Source organism: Microcaecilia unicolor, chromosome 1 (genome assembly GCF_901765095.1).
Source record: "Microcaecilia unicolor chromosome 1, aMicUni1.1, whole genome shotgun sequence".
Classification (NCBI taxonomy): domain Eukaryota; kingdom Metazoa; phylum Chordata; class Amphibia; order Gymnophiona; family Siphonopidae; genus Microcaecilia; species Microcaecilia unicolor.
Genome location: NC_044031.1, coordinates 632,683,049 through 632,696,713, shown reverse-complemented (window position 1 = coordinate 632,696,713; position 13,665 = coordinate 632,683,049). Strand labels below are relative to the sequence as shown.

Below are 13,665 nucleotides of genomic sequence, written 5' to 3'. Positions count from 1 at the left end.
ACTTTAATATTCCCTTATCTCTTGTTTGTCTGTCCTAATTAGATTGTAAGCTCTGTCGAGCAGGGACTGTCTCTTAAGTGTACAGTGCTGCGTACATCTAGTAGCACAACAGAAATGATTAGTAGTAGTAGTAATATAGCCATTGCTGACTGAAACTGTGGTGTCCAAAAATGGACTTTTTCTGGGGAGTAGTCCATTTTGAATTTGATTTTAGGATGGTATGTATTGAAAGAATTGTAAAATTGAGTTTTCTGCCCCCTCAGTCCAAATTATAAAAATGTCATTGATATAGCAGTAGTATTTAGGGGTTTAGTCTGATATGTATTCAAAAATGTCTCTTCCAGTTCAGCCATAAAGAGGTTAGCATATTGGGTTGAACTGGAAGAGACATTTTTGAATACATATCAGAGCTATTCCAGTGCTTCCTTTCAACTGGAGGCCTAACTCCTGAATACTTATAATACCCATATAGAACTAACTTTGTAACATTACCTGTCCCACATTTCTTTTAAAGCAGGGGTTCTCAATGCAGTTCATGGGATACACCTAGGCTTTTAAGATATCCACAATGAATATACATGAGAAGTTTGCATACACTGGTGATAGGGCATTAAAATATCTCTCATGCACCTGAGTGGCTAGGTGTGTCTTGAAGCCTGGTTTGAGAACCCATGTTCTAAAGTATACATAGTATATTTAAATCTGTCCCCATATGCTGTATGATGAAGACCACTGACCAGTTTAGTATTTATTCTTTGGACCAACTCTATCCATTTATATATTTTTTAAAGGGAAAGATGATGGGATTTGATATACCATCTTTTGGTTATTATAGTCAAAATGGTTTACATATAGGTACTTATTCTGTGCCTGGGACAATGGATGTTTACTTGACTTGCCCAGAGTCACAAGGAGCTGTAAGTGGGAATCAAACCTGGTTCTCAGGCCACTGTAGGCTGCTCCTCCACTGTATGCAAACAGATCTCATACATATTCATTGGGGAAATCCTGAAAACCCAGTTGAGTTGCAGCCCTTGAGGACTGAGGTTTCCCATCCCTGCTTTAAGGGGTTTATTTGTAAGTTGGGGGGAACTGTGTCAAAGGCTTTGTTGACATCAAGGGGGGGGGGGGGGGGAAAAGGACTTTTTTCACTTTGCTGTAGGGCTGCTGCTCTAGGCAAACACCTAGTCTGTCTTGGATTTCCAGTCTAACAAGGTCCACGGCCGAGGAGAGAGCAGCCCTGTGAACATTCCCTAACTCTACTTATAGATCATAATAGAGATGCAGGGTGGTCCTATCCCTCTATTTCTAACCCCATGACCCTGATGTTTCAAAACTGCTGTTATAATAACATAAGTGCTTTTTATTACTGATGTAAAAGGAGTACAAGTTATAATTAAATAAAACAGCAAATGTTACAGAAGACACATTTCATTCATCACTGGTATAGCAGATCTGTTTGTGCCAAATCCTGCCTAGTCCTCACCTCATTCTCATTTTGATAAATAACAAATAATACAAAGCTTGAGCATTAGAACCAAACTTTGTATTCTGGCTGCAAAAATCAGAGACTAAGGTGTCAGTGAAATGTGGCACTTCTGTCACTGCTTATCCATCAAGATTCACATACATGGTGCTGTCTAGCCATAACTCAACACTTCCCCCCCCCCCCCCCCCCCCCCCCAATTCTCACTGATGCTACCACCTCATTCATACTCTCCCACCAACATACTTGCCCTGCAACTCACATACCTCATACTCTGCATTCTCCTCCCTTCCCCTTGTTCTTTACACATCAGGTAAATGGTTTCCGACTGACACCTGCCATGACTAAACAAAAGGCCAGGACTGCTTTTAATAGGGTTGCTTCCCCTTTAGATAACTGGTCTGCCATCCTCAAATTTAGGTCCCAGCAGAGGTTTACAAATGTTACACTAATAAAAGAGAAAATTTAGTGGGGCTTTTATTGATCTCCATTGTAAAGCCAAACACCCAGGATGATACCCCACATCCGCACTCATGGATTGGCTGAGCGATGCAGCTTGCTTCTAGACCCACAATCAGTCATAACCCTGGGGGCCAATTCCTAGCATCCTATCCAATTGCTTGAGGAACACAGGTGCCACAGTTTCCACTGCCATTACCTTCATCACCATGTCTGTAATGCTAAGTTGGCCACAGTACTAGTGGATTAAAATGGAAGGCAGGAAGGTGCTCTTTATAAAGATGGATGTGGCTGATTTCTACATGGATGGCATTTTCCAGTGAGTGTCAACAAGTTCATGGAGGGAAGCATAGGCCAGGCTGGTCAGTATTCAGGAGTGAAGAAAACGGTTGAAGGCATTGTATGCAGACTCCAGATCAAAAAGCATCTGTCGGACCTGTGAATCATCCAGCTCATCTGAGGCAGACATGTTACTGAGCTTCTGTAACCTGCAATAACAAATCGGAGAGAGAGCAGAGTGAATACAGAATTCAGTTACTGCAACATTTGAGAATCTACACTTATATTTGAATATGATTAATAAGTAGCTGAGGGGAAATCATTTGAAGCTCAACATGTTAAAAACTCAGATTTTGTTATCTGACTATGCTTGGATGATATAAAAACAGATTGCTCATAAACTGTGTAATTTAGAGGTGGCCATGGGGGAAGCCACCGCTTGTCCTAGAATTTGTAGCATGGAATGCTAATTGGGTTTCTGGCAGGTATCTGTGCCCTGGATTGGTCAGTGTTGGAAACCACTGGTCTGACCCAGTATGGCTACTCTTATGTTCTTGATACTGGACTAAGTATGAAATATCAAGTCACCAAATTAACTAGTTTGATTTTTTTCTAAGTTAAAAAAAAAATCTCAATTGTCTTACAAGCTTTAAGACCTTTTAATTTTAGGATGGTGGTACAAAGTCTGATTTTTCCTTATTTTGATTATTTCTACAGTTTGTTGCTGGGTCTTACAAATAATTGCCTTAAAGCTTTGCAATAGGCACAAAATGTGACCGCCGGAGTTCTGGCTGGTGTGCCTAAGTACACTCATTACACCTATTTTAAAAAGTTTCCATTGGTTACTAATTGAGCAAACAGTAATGTTTAGTTTTTAAGGCGCTTCATAAATTGATTTCACCTACTCTTGCGTCTTTATCAGCCTAGCAGAGTTCTTTGGTGGTGTAACCGGGACTTACCAGAGGTACCCTCTTTTCATCTAATTAGAATGGCTGTGCATAGGAGATCTATGTTTAGAGTGATGGGTCCCAAGCTTTGGCATGAGCTACCAGCTTTTGTCATAAGGTTACTCCTTTCTCTCAAGGAGTTCAAGACAGTACTATTGGAAGAAGCTTATCGTAGTGTAGTCTAATGTGTATGAAATCAGTCTGGCCTATTAGCTTAAGAATAAATCTGATCTAGCCCTGGTTATTATAGTTAATATTTTTATATGTAAGTAGGAAATTGGAATGGTTTGTTTTGGAATTTTTGTATTGTTTAATTATTGTGCATGTTTTTTGTAAACCCACCCAGATAGTGTGAGATATATAATTTTTAACAAGACATTATACTAAGGTTCTGTAACTTGCAGTCACAAATCATAGGGGGACAAAAAGACAGACATGCCAGGGTCGTTATGCTCATATTAGCCCTCTCCTCAAGTCACTTCACTGGCTTCCTATCCGTTTCCGCATACAGTTCAAACTCCTCTTATTGACCTATAAGTGCATTCACTCTGCAGCTCCTCAGTACCTCTCCACTCTCATCTCTCCCTACATTCCTCTCCGGGAACTCCGTTCACTGGGTAAATCTCTCTTATCTGCACCCTTCTCCTCCACTGCTAACTCCAGACTCCGTTCCTTTTATCTTGCTACACCATATGCCTGGAATAGACTCCCTGAGCCGGTACGTCAAGCTCCATCTCTGACCGTCTTCAAATCTAAGCTAAAAGCCCACCTTTTTGATGCTGCTTTTAACTCCTAACCCTTGTTCACTGGTTCAGAACCCTTATTTTATCATCCTCACTTTAATATTCCCTTATCTCTTGTTTGTCCTAATTAGATTGTAAGCTCTGTCGAGCAGGGACTGTCTCTTCACGTTCAAGTGTACAGCACTGGGTATGTCTAGTAGCGCTATAGAAATGATAAGTAGTAGTAGTAGTGGACTTCTGCTATACACCAGCCCAAGAGTATGAGACAGAAATACACACTACTATACAACAGCCCTACAGTGTAAGCGACAGACAGACATGTTGCTGAACTTCTGCTCTACACTAGCTCCTGAGTGTGAGAAAGTTACTCAGACAGACAGACACACACACACACAAGCTGGATATTAATGGTTTACAAAGCAATACTTATTTCTACATTTGTTTACTGTCTGTTTTTAAATATATTTTATGTTTTTATAGTACTTCACATGTTTTTTTAGAGAAGCAATTTACACATTTTATGAAGAGACTTGCTAGAGGTGTGTAGGGAAATAATTTCTTTCAATTACTATCTCATTTTGTTTTTTATGTATATCATACATTTCATTATTCAGTAATAACTTGCATTATTTGGTGGACTCTGGTACAAAACAAAAAAGCCCCAGAGAATGAGACAGATGCAGTGTGGAACTTGTTTCCTTACACCTTTCCTCTCCTTTCTGTACAACAAAGTGATCGCCAGCAGTGACACCACTCACCACAAGTTGACCTTCTCTCTACCCTCAAAGTCTGGAGGCAGATGGCTCATCCGGTTCATGGTCTCCATCAGCTCTCGCAGATCTGGTTGGATCTGTGAACGAAGACCCAACAAACCACAATGGCAGCAGCGAATGCCCGTTCATCACATGAATGTATATAGACCACAGTGGCATTGTATAGCAATTCAGATCCAGTCCCCTGACACTTGGAGACTAAAGAGTTGACTGGGACAGAAATCTAACCTGTCCCTACCACAAGTAATCGCCATCCCTACCCCTGGCCCACCTAGCCCCGCCTACCACCGCACAGTCAGCTTGTTCCCCTCCCCCCCCCTACACAATTCCAAAGAAAGCCAGATTCTGAAAGCAATGAAAATGTACTTTTTAAAAATTTTGTATTTAACAGAGTACAAAATTTAAAAAGATGTACATTTTCAAAAAAGCAAACATTCATGAGCAGCATATCGCCTTAACCTCTTCCCCATATGCTCTATTTCCCCCTTTCCCCCTCGCCAATCTTTTTCCAGCCCCCCTCCTGCACCCACATTCCATCCACCCCCCTCCCTCCCATGAGTCCATCCATTCATCCACCTCCCCTCCCCTCCAGCACTGAGTCTGGGTGCCCTCTCCAACCATACCTCAATGCACCCTGGTGGATCTAATGGCCTCTTAGGGGTAGAAAAGATCCCCATTCTTTCCTGCTGGAGCTGATCCAATTGTTACCGCCGCTTCTTTAAAATGGCTGCCAAGACTTCAAGCAGTGACCTTGCAAGACTTCCGTGGAAGTCTCAGCGGCCATTTTGATGAAGCGATGGTAGCAGGCAGGAAAGAGGGGGGATCTTTCTTGCCCCGAAGAGGCCACTAGACCAGCAGGGTACATTGAGATATGTTCAGGGAGGGCAGGCCTACACTTCCGCTGGAACCCCACACACCCCGGTCCATCTCTGTGGAATCCCCGCTAACCCCATTCCCGGGCAGCTCGCTATTGGAGACCACCATACAGCAGGTTTGTGAATCTTTGCATTGCTCTGTTAAATAGAGAATATATAGCACTAGGGGGAGCAAGTGCTCCTCACAGATACTACTAAAGGGAAAACACATTTCCTTTTCTCACATTCTCAGACTCTGCTTTTATCTGAACCCTTCTAATTTTCTTTGGCCTAATGCGCAGCTCCTGCCTCTGCTTTTCACTGCCAGGGTAAGGGCTTTAACTCAAGCCTTTTCAGTGCTAGTTCAAGGCAAGCTATATACAGGAACAGTAGGTATTTTCCTGCCCCCAGAGGGCTTATAATCTAATTTTCTACCAGAGGGTTAAGTGATTTGCCCAAGATCACAAGGAACCACCATGGCATTTCAACCCTGGATTCCCTGATTCTCAGCCCACTGCTCTAACCACCAGGCTCTTACTTCCGTCTCTAGGATGAAGTAGCTTAACTTATACCACAGAAAATAAAGGTATTCTGTATTACAAAACTGTTAGTTAAATTAATGAGTCCAGTAGTTAGGTTAAATGGTGCTGTGCTACCATGTACACAAGTATGGATTATGGGACAATTCTCCAACTGGGCTCCTCTATTTAGGCACCCTGAGAATGAGGTAGGAGGGTATTTTATAAGGGAACCTGGGTGTCCAGATTCCATGATAAAACACTGATGTAACCCAACATTTAGGTGCCCACAGCTGAGTGCCACGTCCAACTGTAAGTTACATGTGTAACTGGGAGCCCCTTGCAGAAATTCTCACTGTAAGTGAATCGGGTATTTGCAGAATAGAACTCATGCGAGTAAGTGTACATGGACATGTGTAAATGCTAGTATTTTACACAATTATGCATGTAAAGGCGGATGCCCAGATTCTAGAATTACCTTTCATATCTTCAACAGGATAAGCAGATTTTGGCAACCAGATAGACTTATTTCTGCTTGTGTTTACGGATGTACATTTACCTGTTCCTTGATAAAAGTGCTGCTTATGGTGGTCCATTCGATGAAAACATCAAAACAGAATGGATTTAAGGGCTTTGTACTTTAGGGCTCTGGGTATGGCTCTTAAGAGTGCATGGGTTCTGGCATCAGGTAGTTTGAAAGGTATTCCACAGACCATGCAGAGCCTGGCAATCCTGGTGGATAATCTCTTCAACTTCCCTCTCTGTGAGAGTTGACAATGCAGCTGTCGTGTGAAAGATCCTCCCTTTGGAGCTGAGAACACTGCAGTGTTGCAGCGGAATTGTGCAGCATATCTCAAACTATGTCACTAGCATTGGTGGACACTTTTCACAAAGGTAAAGCTTTTACTACAGGCGACACAGCAAGAGGAAAAGCTGCAGGTCAAGGATGAGGAGCTACTGAAAGTTAGTTATTCCTATGATCTGCTGAACAGCTTCCAGGAAACTAAAGTCTTTGGTGTTGGGGGGTAGAATAATGCAAAGGCTGAGGTTGTTCCAGCTTCTATTACTCACTTAGGAACTCACTGAAGCACAGTTTGACCAGAAGTACCTAAACATTTCCACACAATGGAAGAAATCTTTGTTACTTTTATAATCCCATGCCTCTTTTCTACCTTGTATTTTATTTATATGTATAACCCACATATCCTTAAAACTACTCTATAAAAGATGCAGCCACTTGTTATTATGGCCACAGCTCCTGTTTTTGTACATCTCATCTTGTAGTATCTTCACTGTTTTGACATCAATTAGCACAACAGCTCTTTGATTACCAAACTCAAGATGTGGGGACATTAGTTCTAAGACCTAGGGCACTAGCCAAAATTGTTTTTAAGAGCCAGGGAAAACCTTCCCACCCTGGCTCCACTTTACCTTGTATAACTTTTCTCTTTTGCATTTTATTCTATTTTAGTACTTTTCCCCTATATTTAGTATTATTTTACCGATTCTTATAATCAGGGTTGTAGAGTCAGAGTTGATAAAAATGTACCAACTCAAACTTCAGCTTCAAAATAAAAACTTACTATATGTAATATATATATGCATTTATATATAATATATACATTATATTTACCAATACTTTAGATTGAGAACAAAAAATGTAAAGCTTAATATCGGTAGGAGTCAGAGTTGGACAATAGAAAAATAGAGTTGGAGTAAAAGGTTTGGTGTAGCAACTCCACAGCCCTGTTTATAATGTCATTTGACTTCAATATATTTTCTTTTTAACTTTTTGCCTTCTCTCTCTCCCCCCTGGCAGTGGTGACAGCAGTAGTCTTCACGTGCAGCCCAGACCAATGATAGTGTCTCTCAGTAACAGAAGCAAATTTTCATTCAGGTCTGCCATTCTAGATAACAGCACATGCACCTCCTCCTGGGCTAGTCACACTGCGGTACAAGCAGCTCTTCACTGGAGCCCACCACAGTGGAAGCGGTTCTTCTGGCCAGGACTTGAAAAGCAGAGGATCCAATTCCTTTTCTGTGCAAATGCAGTGGCAGACTTCCTTTTTAAGGCATGGGCCTGAGTACAGCAGATGCAGATCCTCCTTAGCTGGGCCAGTGCGTATGCAAAATTGTACATGTTTAATAATAATGGGAGTGATAGTAAAAAGAAATCTGTCTTGCCATATACGTGACACAGACCGTAGAAGTCTGCCAAGCACTGGACTTAGTTCCCCACAGCCAGAGTCGCTCTCTAAGCCCATTCAACACATCAATATGCATGCAGTCATTTACGATTTTTTAATTTTATATACCATCCTCTTTCTAATTAGAGGATCCTCTGTGTTCATCCCATTCCTTTTTCAATTCCATCACTGTTTTTATCTCCACTACCTCCCTCAGGAGGGCATTCCCGGCATCCACCACCTGCTCTGTGAAAAAGTACTTCCTGACGTTACTCCCAAGTCTACCACCTCACAACCTTAATTCATGTCCTCTAGTTTTACCATTTCCCCGTCTCTAGAAAAGATCTGTTTGTATATTAACACCTTTCAAGTATTTAAGCATCTGCATCATAACTCCCAAGTCCTTCCTTCCTCTAGGGTATACACAGTCAGGTCTTCCAGTCTGTTCTCCTAGGTCTTTTGGCACAACCCCCCATACCATTTTCATCACTTTCGTCTGAACTGCTTCAAGTCTTTTAATGTCCTTAGCAAGACACGGCCTCCAAAAAACACAATACTCCAGGTGGGACCTCACCAACAACTTGTACAGGGGCATCAACACCTCCTTTCTTCTGCTGGTTTATACCTCTCTCTATGCAGTCTAGCATTCTTCTATGACCACCGCCTTGTCACACTATTTTGTCACCTTCAGTCACTATCACCCCAAGATCCCTGTCTGTACATATCAGCCTCTCACCTCCTAGGACACACAGCTCCTTAGAATTTCTACTCCCCATGTGCATCATCACTCTACCCTTCTTTGCTTTAAACTTTAACTGCCAAATATTAGACTATTATTCTAATTTTTGCAGATCACTTCATTTCACAAAATCATGGCATTTGCTCAGACAGCATGCTACGCTCCAGGCTTGGCTTCTGGTAACATGAGATACTGTCCTCAAAAACCGACAGCCATGAATCAGGACAACCATCCAATCAATCCTCAAGTTTAACTCATGATGCAATTTATAGATTTTTCCCATCTACTGGATTAATCCGTTCATTAAGCAAATAAAAAAGGAGAAGATTCCAAAATACCTTTGTTCAATTATTTAGCACCAGGAGAGAATACAGCAACAATTGAAACTGAAACAAGATCTTTCTCTTAACTAGAACCATGTTTTGGTAGCACTACATGAAATATGGTTAGACACGTAAAGGAATGTCTTAGGAGTCTTTCTGACCTCATCCATGGCACGAATCTCCAGACGTAGCTTGTCCATCACTGTGATAAAGAGCTGAAAGAAAGCAAATGAGTCAACACAGATGCCTCACTACACCATGCAGCCCGCAGTACAAAAAAACTTTACAGAAAGGCATTTTACAGTGTTTGGACCTGGCACGCACACTGATACTTATAGCGCTCCTAGACTTACACAGCGCAGTACATGTTATATGCAGTACTTTCTCTGTCCCTGGTAGGCTCACAATCTAAGGTGTGTTTTGGTTTTTTTTTTGGTACCTGGAGTAATGGAGGGTTAAGTGACTTGTCTAGGGTCACAAGGAGCTGAAGTGGGAATCAAACCCAGTTCCCCAGGATGTCAGCTCACTGCACTAACCATTAAACTACTCCTCCACTCCATGTCAATAAGGGCTAAATCCTCAGCAGCCAATCACACAGCAGGTAATAAGAGTAATTTTCAAAAGCTATTTGCTGGTCTAAATGTTCTTTGAATCTACCCACCCTATATGCAAGGACAAGTCCATATGCTGGACCGTAATGCATGCACTTGGACCTTCAACTTAATGGAGGCATTCCTGGAGACAGGTTCAGGACAATGGCTGCTACAACATATGTTTTGCATTTTCAAAACCATGCACTTTCTTTTAGCTGTAAAAAGTACCCTCAGAAAACAGGTGCAATCTCTGCAGAACGTTTTGATGTGGGGTGTTTTAAAAGATTTTAAATAACTAAAATAAAATAAAGGGAAAGCATATACATACTTTCCCTTTGTACCTGCAGACTTCATATCTGCCCATACAGTTTTGAAAGTTACCCTCAATATGCATGCATTGTGTCCTTTCATTCACCTGTATGCCAGGGGCGTTGCCAGATCTTGATTTTTGGGGAGGCCAAACATTTCCTCACAGTTCTACCCCCCTCCACCAATGCTGCCCCACCAAATCATACCTTTGTTGGCAGGGATGCTCAAGCCCTACCAGCTGAAGGGATTCTTAACGGAGCCTCCGTTCGTGCTGTTTGAGCAACATGAAAGTCAGCAGGGTGCTCTGCCCTCTGACACTGGCACTTCCATGCATATTCAGTTTAATGCTTGAAATGAGCATGCACAGAAATGCCAGCATCAGTGGCTGGAGCACCCCATCGACTTCCTGCTGCTCAGGCACCAGACAGGAGCTTGGGCAGAGAATCTCTTTGGCTGGTGGGGCTTGAGCATCCTCGCCAGCCAGGCATCTGGTGTCACAATTCTGGAAGAGGCCTGAGCCAAAAAAAAAGGGGGGGGCAGACCCCCCTCTCCCCCGGTGGCTATACCCCTGCTGTGTGTGAGCCATATTACTTATCCCAAGGATGACTTCCAGGTAAACACGTCACTGACAGCCAAGGATGCTCATGTTAATGGCCACTTACAGAGACAATGTCTGCGATGCAGCGGTTGAAGTTCCCCTTGTCGTCCTTGATGGTGATGGGCCGATCCTCCTTAATCCTCTCCATGGCTAATGGGCAGTCCAGCTGTAGGGAGACATGAACCACAGGCAAGTTGGAGAGATTTCATGTATGAATGTTACTCCTATCGGAGCTCGGATCATGAGGAGAAAGCAAATCTATGTTTTAAACCCTTGGGGGACAGCAAAATACCTACTAACAGAATGTAGATCACCTTGAACTTAATTTCCCAATATTCAGATTTTAATATTTAATTACTCACCTTTTGAAAAGGTACACAATATTTTCCCACTCCAATATATTAACCAGAAAATGTGGCAGAATAATCCTTTTCATCTATAATGGGAAAAGCTTGTATGCTTTTTAACTTAGGAGATGTGAAATGATACTTGTAGCCAGTGCAGATCTTTCCATAATGGAGACAAGTGTCACCTTTGCTGCAAAAACTATCTACTTCATCTTGTCCTTTAGATAGCTGCACTTCCTATCTTAATCCTCGCTGACAAGTAATTGAGTGGCTTACTTCTTTTATTAATAAGTTGTTAAATATTGAGCAGTACTCTACAGTTTTAGGTAGTATCGGAGGTCTAGATTTAAGTGAACCAGCTAGCTTTCACCCCACTGCAAGTGTACCTCTGTTGGCAAAGCTGTCAGAAGGAATAGTGGATAAACAATGAACAGATTACCTTTGGGACAATAACTGCTTGCATTATACACCACTACTCGCCAGGCTGACTGAACTACCAAAGTTCTGGGATTTATACTTGATTCACAGCTTACTCTGCAAACTCAGATATATTATACTTAAAAAGAAAAAAAAATAAAGTATTTTTCAAACTTCACCAGTTACGGTCAATATGTTGCTTTTTGAAGGTCCTTTCTCTCTTTTGGTTCAAGCCCTGGTTCTCTCTCTCAGATTGACATTACAAACCTTGCAGAATGTAGCAGCAAAAATGATCTTTCATTGTCATAAATTTGATAATTTTTGCAAGAATGGAATTCACATTGGCTTGCATTATCTATAAGTTTTGGAGGACTTTGATCCAGAATGTTCAATTCATTTTTGAAACCAATTCTACAATGTCACGTTCGAACTTTGTCCCTACCTTACTTTTCCCTTCTGTGAAAAAGTATGTTTTAAAAAAGTACTTGAAGGTTCTGTTAGTTATCAGGCAGTGGCAATTTGAAACGCCTTACCTAGGAAGTTAAGACTTTTGAAGCCTAATCTAATTTTCTGACACTCCTTAAAGACCTTTTTATTTAGCATATTTTAAAAATCATTTATTTTTAGCCTCTTATAGATTGTTTGTATCCTGCATGTAACCTTTTGGTAATCTGCTGTGGGGACCCTAGATTAGATTTTCAATTTCCATAAACATTTACGTTATCACCTGACCCACCAAGAATAACTCAATAGTCAACAATTTATTAGGGTTATTATTATTTAATTTGGATTTAGGATTAATCCATAGACTCCGAACAGAAGAGGATAATGGAATAGTAACAATGCCCAACATTGCATTTATAAGTGGTCTCTTAATTCTGCACCTTCCAATCCAAGGAATTTTATTCTTTTTCATCTAATGCTTGATCTTTACAAAGCATTTTTAAACAACTGTATAAGCTTCTTCTATCCTATTTAGGATCAGAGATTGCAAAACCCAAGCATCAAGTCACAAATAAACCTAAAATTTGGCACATGAAAGCTGCCTTAGTTTGAAACCGGACTCCAGTCGGAATGGCACTACGCACCGGGAAAAAGGAGAAAGAGAAGAGTAAAGTGCCTACCCCGGAGTTCAAAAACCCGCCAATGCAGTGCGGACCCCCGGCGAAAGACCCCCCCCCCCCCGCGTGAAAGAGCCCCCCCCGGGTGCATGCCGCTGGGGGGGGTGCCGCAGCGGGCGCCTGCTGCGAGTTTACTAACTTTGCTTGTTTGCTGCAGCTCCCTCTGCCCCGGAACAGGAAGTAACCTGTTCCGTGGCAGAGGGAGCTGCAGCGAACGAGAGAAGTTAGCAAACTCTCGCAGCAGGCGCGCGCCGCGGCACCCCCCAGCGGCGTGCACCCGGGGTGGACCGCCCCCACCGCACCCCTTGGTACGCCACTGTACTTGTGACATGTGGATTGGCCACTGTTTGAAACAAGATACTGTGCCATTGATCTGACCCAGTATGGCTATTTGTATGTTCTTAAACATTTAGGGCTCCTTTTACAAAGCCATGCTAGTGATTCTGGCACAACAAATGTGACGAAGCTTATTCAATTCATATGGGCTTCATCACATTTGTCATGCGGGAATCACTAGCGCGGTTTTGTAAAAGGAACCCTTAATATTACAATACATTTTCTGTTAACAATTAACTTCCAAAATTTCTCCACCTAATACCATTGTTACCTAAGCAGTGATATTCAAAACATTTTAGCCAGATACCTTTGGAGTTAACTATCTAAGACATTAGTAGCTCAGTACTGTAAATGGATAACTTTTAACTGGAATAATTGGAGATATGGCAGGTTTCAACTTAAGTCAGTTAGTGGTAATATTCAACTGCTTTCTAATGACAAAGAAAAAAGTTACCTGCAGGTATTATAACAGACCTAAGATATCCAGATAACGATTTCCAAATATCTTAAACTTGTTATATTCTGTAGCACTGACTTAGGTTAATTTTCTAAATATCCACTTAATCCAAATCATAGTTACCTGATGCTAGGGTCCATCTAGGGGGTCAGCACTCAAGAAAAAGATCTAGGTGTTGTA

At 41.8% G+C, this 13,665-nt stretch overlaps 1 protein-coding gene across 1 annotated transcript in view; it reads right to left on the bottom strand.

The window, feature by feature from the left end:
- Nucleotides 1-1,945: 1,945 nt before the first annotated feature.
- The window catches only part of LOC115460500 (vacuolar protein sorting-associated protein 28 homolog), a 26,100-nt gene continuing 14,380 nt past the window's right edge, over nt 1,946-13,665 (bottom strand). The window contains exons 3-6 of the mRNA XM_030190268.1: nt 10,872-10,973; nt 9,469-9,522; nt 4,673-4,764; nt 1,946-2,433 (exon numbers count right to left, since the gene is read on the bottom strand). Of these exons, the coding sequence (XP_030046128.1) occupies nt 2,316-2,433; nt 4,673-4,764; nt 9,469-9,522; nt 10,872-10,973 (366 nt within the window). The 3' untranslated portion in view covers nt 1,946-2,315. The remainder of the gene's footprint in view (nt 2,434-4,672; nt 4,765-9,468; nt 9,523-10,871; nt 10,974-13,665) is intronic.